The sequence below is a fragment of the Callionymus lyra genome, chromosome 16 (genome assembly GCF_982586985.1).
Source record: "Callionymus lyra chromosome 16, fCalLyr1.hap1.1, whole genome shotgun sequence".
In the NCBI taxonomy this organism is placed as follows: domain Eukaryota; kingdom Metazoa; phylum Chordata; class Actinopteri; order Syngnathiformes; family Callionymidae; genus Callionymus; species Callionymus lyra.
The window spans coordinates 25,065,230-25,073,018 of record NC_141833.1 but is presented as its reverse complement, the minus strand read 5'-3'; the positions used below and the strand labels follow the sequence as shown (position 1 = coordinate 25,073,018).

The following is a 7,789-nucleotide window of genomic DNA, read 5'->3' as shown; positions in this document are numbered from 1 at the left end:
AAGATACATAGAAATAAAGAGAATAAAGACGGATGGAGATAAAGAGAATAAAGATAGATAGAAATAAAGAGAATAAAGACGGATGGAGATAAAGAGAATAAAGATACATAGAAATAAAGAGAATAAAGACGGATGGAGATAAAGAGAATAAAGATACATAGAAATAAAGAGAATAAAGACGGATGGAGATAAAGAGAGAAAGTGAGTGAGCAGTGCTGCAACCACGTGACATGTGTTTACATCCGCTGCTCAGCTCTCTCTCTATCTGTCTCTCTCTCTCTCTTTTATTCGCTGACACGGTTAGTGACTTTCATCATCTTCATCTTCATCATCATCATCTTCATCATCATCATCTTCATCATCGAAGTTGATTCTTCGAAGACAGACTCGCAGGTATTTTGATCGACAGCTGGTGAGTTGATGTGTTTGCGACACTGACGCTCGAGAGACCATGTGTTACAGACGTGTGTCTGTTGTTCAGTCGAAGGTTCGAATTAAGTGTGTGTTTGTGTGTATGTGTGTAGACAGTTGACGTGTAAACTTGTGTACTTCAGGCCTGTGTGTGTGTGTTCAGGTGATGCGCACTGAGGCCTCTGAGCTAACGTTAGCCTTGATGCTAACATGTCGAGCAACAACTTCACACTTTCATTATTCAAGGCTTCGTTGATCAACAACTGTAGCTTTTATTGTGTAGTTTGTGTTCTTTTCACCATCAACGCTCATCGTCATCTTTACACGCAGTTCACTCGACGGTGTTTCTACTTTGTTCGTGTTCGCAGTTGTTGTTCGTGTTACAGTTACACAATTGTTGAGCACTTTACACAATTGTTGAGCACTTTACACAACTTGACGTGAACACGTTCACTGCAGAGAGAGAACGTTGAGGAAGAAACGAGGCTGTTGTTGTTGTTGTTGTTGTTGTGAGAGCAGAGCGAGCTCATTGGCCACGTGTCACGTGACAATCAAAGCACCTGATTGGCTTCACCAGGTGATGTGTTTTCGAGGAAGTTTTACTCAGTAAAAATCATTGTACACGTTTACTTGTATAATATTGATCTTATAAATACCTTCAACTTTAAAGCTGGACGGATTCTGATGTTACTTGCTGATGAAAATACAAAACATATAGAAGTAAGTAATTAGTATTTATAGCTTTTCTAGACCAGGGTCACAAAGTGCTTAAACAATAAAATAAAAACTTAAAAGGTCAAGTTTTTAAAGTTGATCCTAAAATAAATAATAAGTAGTGAAGAGATTTAAGGACGTGAGAAATGTTTTCTTGTTTAGACATGAAATAGAATAGAATAGTCAAGACAGAAGATAGAAGTACAAGTATAGAAGTACAGAAGTACAAGTATAGAAGTACAGAAGTATAAGTATAGAGTTAAAGAAGTATAGAGTTACAGAAGTATAAGTATAGAAGTCCAGTGTCCATCAGAGGTAATGAGGTGAAGATAGTTCTCAACTATAAGTGCCTCATGTGTGTCTGGACAGTAAACAGACCTGCAACACAGACCATGTTTATAAGAAAGTTCAGAGTAGAAGTACTTTCTGAGGAGGATCATTGAACATCTGCAGGAAGATCCTCTGCATGCTTGTTACTACACTATCACAACACCAGAGTCAAGTACTGGACAATACTACACATATATACTTGTTACTACACTATCACAACACCAGAGTCAAGTACTGGACAATACTACACATATAAACTTGTTACTACACTATCACAACACCAGAGTCAAGTACTGGACAAAACTACACATATATACTTGTTACTACACTATCACAACACCAGAGTCAAGTACTGGACAATACTACACATATATACTTGTTACTACACTATCACAACACCAGAGTCAAATACTGGACAATACTACACATGTATACTTGTTACTACACTATCACAACACCAGAGTCAAGTACTGGACAATACTACACATATATACTTGTTGCTACACTATCACAACACCAGAGTCAAGTACTGGACACTACTACACATATATACTTGTTACTACACTATCAAAACACCAGAGTCAAGTACTGGACAATACTACACATATATACTTGTTACTACACTATCACAACACCAGAGTCAAGTACTGGACAATACTACACATATAAACTTGTTACTACACTATCACAACACCAGAGTCAAGTACTGGACAATACTACACATATATACTTGTTACTACACTATCACAACACCAGAGTCAAGTACTGGACAATACTACACATATATACTTGTTACTACACTATCACAACACCAGAGTCAAATACTGGACAATACTACACATGTATACTTGTTACTACACTATCACAACACCAGAGTCAAGTACTGGACAATACTACACATATATACTTGTTGCTACACTATCACAACACCAGAGTCAAGTACTGGACAATACTACACACATATAGTTGTTACTACACTATCACAACACCAGAGTCAAATACTGGACAATACTACACATATATACTTGTTACTACACTATCACAACACCAGAGTCAAATACTGGACAATACTACACATATATACTTGTTACTACACTAACACAACACCAGAGTCAAGTACTGGACAATACTACACATATATACTTGTTACTACACTAACACAACATCAGAGTCAAATACTGTACAATACTACACATATATACTTGTTACTACACTATCACAACACCAGAGTCAAGTACTGGACAAAACTACACATATATACTTGTTACTACACTATCACAACACCAGTCAAGTACTGGACAATACTACACATATATACTTGTTACTACGCTATCACAACACCAGAGTCAAATACTAGACAATACTACACATATATACTTGTTACTACACTATCACAACACCAGAGTCAAGTACTGGACAATACTACAAATATATACTTGTTACTACACTATCACAACACCAGAGTCAAGTACTGGACAATACTACACATATATACTTGTTACTACACTATCACAACACCAGAGTCAAGTACTGGACAAAACTACACATATATACTTGTTACTACACTATCACAACACCAGAGTCAAGTACTGGACAATACTACACATATATACGTGTTACTACACTATCACAACACCAGAGTCAAGTACTGGACAAAACTACACATATATACTTGTTACTACACTATCACTATATATCACTATATATTTTATCCTTGTATCGTGATACGCATCAACACACTCTTGACAAATACAGCCCAACAACAGTAGCAAGTGTTAAATACTTTTATTATTTATTTGATTAGAAATTTCCATTTCCAGAGAGGTTCTGTTGCTAAGCAACTGTCCACCAACTTAACTCATGCAATACAATTCTACTGCCATCAAGTGGCAACAATTTAAACTGTCCACGAAGGCGAGTAAATCAATAGAAATGATTCCATCCGAGTATACCTGAGGAATTCATCTCTTGTTAACAGCCACTGTTACCATGGTAACAAGTATGTCAAACATGAGCGTCACATGTTAGAATGACTCTATATATGTTCTAATTGACTTCCCAGGTGAACAAGACCCTCCAAGTGTCTTCTCTATGCCACACTGAGCTGGAACACCTGTTCCTGAGGTCGATCTCCAACCATGGGAGGAGCCGTGAGCGTCGGCGAGGACAACGACGACCTCATTGACAAACTGAAAGAGGCCCATTACATCCGCTCAGAGGTCTCTGAACAGGCTTTCCGGGCCATCGACCGAGCGGACTACTATGTGGAGGGTTACAAGGAGAACGCTTACAAAGACATGGCGTGGAAACACGGCCACATCCACCTCTCGGCCCCGTGCATCTACTCTGAGGTGATGGAAGCTCTGCAGCTGCAGCCTGGACTTTCCTTCCTCAACCTGGGCAGTGGAACAGGCTACCTGAGCACGATGGTGGGCCTCATCTTAGGTGAGAACCTCACGAGGGTCCTCCTCTACTTGAGCTAGTTTTACGTCCACGTCCATCCCTCACAGGTCCAAGCGGCGTGAATCACGGCGTGGAGCTCCACGAGGACGTGGTGGAATACGCTCGAGAACGACTGGATGATTTCATCAAGAACAGCGACACCTTTGACAAGTGAGTGTCTGATGAGGAACAATAGTGAGAGAACTGTTACATCTCCATTTTGAATGAATATTCTAACTGTAATGAGGCTTATTTTTCTGTTGGTCTTTCTTTCTGCAGTCAAAGACAACTGAGCTCCAGTCATTACATTTAATAAACAAATATTTTTGTCTCTAAAAAGACATGAGAACATGAGTGAAGGTTGAATATTGGGTGAAATATTATTTGGAGCTTAATGTATTATTTATTTTCTTTGTCTACTTCTTGTCCCTCAAAATAAAAAGTGTGTTTCTAATGAAGTACATTTATCTATAGTTTCACGTTCTGCTCCATTTATTCATTTTTTTAATCTTCACAAATTCATGTATTAAAATGTATAAATAACACTCAGTCAATATATCATTTGAAATATTCTCTTATTAAATGACTTTTGTTACAAACTGTTTTTTACATTTCCTAATTAGATTGTTTACTTAAAGCCCTGATTATTGATATGCAAGACTCTGTCTCCAAATGACCACTTCATTGAAAGAAAAGAATTATGAGGAATTAAATGTGTTTTCTTTGCAGCTTTGAGTTCTGTGAACCCGTGTTCGTGGTGGGAAACTGCCTGGAAATCTCCACTGACAGTCACCAATATGACCGAGTCTACTGCGGCGCTGGAGTAAAGAAGTTTCAGGAAAATTACATGAAAGTGCTGCTGAAGATCGGAGGCATCCTGGTGATGCCCCTGGAGGAGCAGGTGAGAGCAGCTCCACAGACCACAGCGGGTCAATAGCTCACATGATGAGGGGAAGTTTTCCAATGTATTATTAATTGACTTCGACTCTGGAGCTGCTGTGAGTGGAGCTCACTTGAGACGTCATTCTTTTTTTAACCGTGGATGTGTGAGTGTGCAGAGATGTTTAGGAGAAGAAGGATCTTGAGTGTGAACCAGGAGAGACGACAGGATGAAGAAATACTTGTGTGATGTTCTTATCTGTCCATTAATGAGTGAAACGTTAAGAAATGCAAACCTATTTATTGCTCATTCTAAATGAGCTCAAGAACATGTTTGATCCAACATCATTAGTATCTTCTCACCACCGATGCCTCAGACCGGATCCATTTGTATTGTGTTAATATTTGATGAGAGCTGAAGTGTTCTGTGATTACAGCTCACTCAGATCACCAGGACTGGCCAGTCAACATGGGAGAAGAAGAATATCCTGGAGGTGTCCTTCGCCCCCTTGATCCAGCAGAACAAGGCAGACGGGAGGAAGTCTGAGATCGTCTGTTTGCGTAAGTAACAGTTCAGTGGATAGAAAGACTGTTTCTCATTCATGTCGCGACGTGAAGCCGCACAAGTCTCAGAAGCAATATTTACTTTGAGCCGAGGCACTTATTGACGGTTATTCCCCTTCATGAAATTCTGATGTTCTTGGTCTCTGAATAATCCTCATTTCTGAGAAACACGGGTGAAACGACTGTCATGTGTCGTCCTCAGCGCCCGTGACCGTGAGAAGTCTTCAGGATCTGTCGCGGCTCTGCATTCGTCGCACGTTGCGGAGTTTGTCCAACGGTGAAGGTCAGGAGAAGGAAGTGGTTCAGAGAATCCCGCAGAAGCGCAAGCGAGGGAACTGTAGGCAGCGATGCATCAACACCTATGGGTTCGTGGAGAGCCAGTTCATCACACAAGTGGTGGAGTGTGAGGAGAACACAGAGGAGGACAAGAAGGTGGAAGACGAAGAGGAGGACAGAGACCTTTGTGACGTGAAGATCATCAAACAAGTCAACGTGTTGAGAGACCAGATCATGTTGTTGCCTCTGCCGCTGTCAGTCAAAGCATACTTGCTGTATTACAGAGAGAAATGATAGACTTTCCACACGTGGGCAGAGCCTGCTGATGTGATTTTTGTTTCTTTTAGTACAAATGTAGCACCATTTCTATCAAATCATGCTGGCACAGTTACACCAGATCAGTTGGGGAACCTTTGAATTATAATCTATATTAGTTTGTATTTTACTGGCCTGTTCCACAACATTTCTCATAATAAAACACAGTATATTAATCTGTCGAGTTGCTTCACCACACGATCTGAGGTTGATCTTCAACTCTTCCTCACTAATTCACCAGAGCTTGTGCTCCAAAGTTCAACTTCACCAGGATGGGATCCTGATCCTACCTGTAGTCGGCGCTCGGTTCTGGTCACCAACCTGCCTGTGTGTCGTTTGTACTTCAAGTTTCTCAGTGCAGAGGATTTGAAAAGTCTTCTGTTAGATTCAACACACTGGAGCGAACACTTCTGCTACACACTGCATTTTCTTGTCTGGCGTTTGTTGGTTTAATCTCAACTTTCTTACCTTCACACACAAGTTAATGTTTATATGTAAAACAAGGTTCAAACGCAGCTGAGATCTCACTCCTGTGCTTCGATGCACAAACATTTAGAGACACACCACCCAGGAATGAATGCGACCTTTGACCCAGCCAACTACTTTTGTATCTAGTGTTGCACAAAGAGAGAAGCATCCTTGACTGTAGATAAACAGTTGTCACTTCCCCGTGAACATGTCGAGGGTATATTCACACATCTGTCACTGGGATGACTTTAAATAGGGAAATGTCCTCAAAGTATTTTTTTAAATCACATTCTTGAGACGAACATGTACAGCCACTAAACTATTTTTGATTAAATACAAATTAAAAGCAGGCTTTTATATCTCAAAGTTTCAAACTATCCTAATATAATGTGCATGTTGGGCTTCAAGAATTGATAATGTGTGTTTCTTGCAGAATAGCCTTCTTTAAAGAAACATTCAAGTGAGGCACACATGGCAGCTGAGCTCAACCTTTACAAGAATTTGGTGGACAATAAATGAAAACTTTATTTTATTTTCAATTCAATGGTTGGGTTTATTTTTGCCATGTTGTGACTTTCTATTGCTGTACTGTGATTTCACTGGGAAACCTTCACGTCACCACTTCTGTACATTATTAAGTAACAAATACTGTGATACACGTTTTTCTTTTCAGTTTTTCACTCCGTTAAATGGAAGTGAATATGTTTCAAGATTTGTTTCAATCCATAGTAAAGCAAATCTATTGCAAACAAATTGTCAATTTTCTCTATAGTTGGTACAATGTAGCCTTTAAACTTGACATACTATTATCCACAATGATTGTCTCCCAGTGATGTGTTGATGAAGCTTCGTGAAACAGTGTCATTCTCTTCAGAGTCCACTAGATGGCGTCTCTGCACCAAGTGTTGTCATGAAACATGATTTTAAAGTGATGGCGCCACCTACTGGCCTCTGAACACATGTCTCATGAAGCTTCTAGTTTCCTCAGATGTTCTCATGCAGGTGGAGGAAGAACGACGACTCCTGACGCTCAGGTCGTGTCTTGAAATAAAGTTAATACAACTTGAATCATTTCATTCTGTGTTTAAAGTAGTTTATATGCAGCTGAAGATCTTCAAACAGATCGGGTACATTTGTCAAAGCATTTTGTGTTTCTGCTCTTTACACGTTTCCTCCAGAATTTTGGCAAATATTTCCTTTGTGTGTTTGGCACAAAATTAAAGGTCACAAGCATATTTAGCCCAGTGTGGACATTCTATTATTATGTTATTATGCATTGTTACAATTATTCTGCTGCTGGTGAAATATTTACACATCTTTGCTACAAGTTATGAAGATGAATATCATTAAATATAAAGTACTGAACCTTTTCTAAATGTAACTGATCTTC

General features: G+C 39.4%; 1 protein-coding gene across 3 annotated transcripts; it reads left to right on the top strand.

Moving 5' to 3' along the window:
• The first annotated feature begins 239 nt into the window (after positions 1–239).
• On the top strand, positions 240–7,638 carry pcmtd1 (protein-L-isoaspartate (D-aspartate) O-methyltransferase domain containing 1). Of its 3 annotated transcripts, none has more exons than XM_087810671.1 (6): positions 240–393; positions 3,518–3,900; positions 3,966–4,068; positions 4,627–4,798; positions 5,214–5,337; positions 5,543–7,638. In XM_087810671.1, the coding sequence occupies exons 2-6, from the start codon at positions 3,594–3,596 to the stop codon at positions 5,908–5,910; spliced, it is 1,074 nt and encodes a 357-aa protein (XP_087666797.1). In that variant the 5' UTR covers positions 240–393; positions 3,518–3,593; the 3' UTR covers positions 5,911–7,638. The 3 variants fall into 3 exon arrangements, with proteins under 3 accessions (XP_087666797.1, XP_087666798.1, XP_087666799.1); XM_087810672.1 differs by having other exon boundaries at positions 242–412; XM_087810673.1 differs by having other exon boundaries at positions 252–299.
• The last annotated feature ends 151 nt before the right edge of the window (positions 7,639–7,789 follow it).

Excerpts from the sequence above, each read along its gene's own strand:
- pcmtd1 (XM_087810671.1), top strand. The coding sequence starts at position 3,594 with ATGGGAGGAGCCGTGAGCGTCGGCGAGGACAACGACGACCTCATTGAC. Across the intron at positions 4,069-4,626 it reads AACAGCGACACCTTTGACAA|CTTTGAGTTCTGTGAACCCG; the intron begins GTGAGTGTCTGA and ends TTTTCTTTGCAG. Across the intron at positions 5,338-5,542 it reads GTCTGAGATCGTCTGTTTGC|CGCCCGTGACCGTGAGAAGT; the intron begins GTAAGTAACAGT and ends TGTCGTCCTCAG.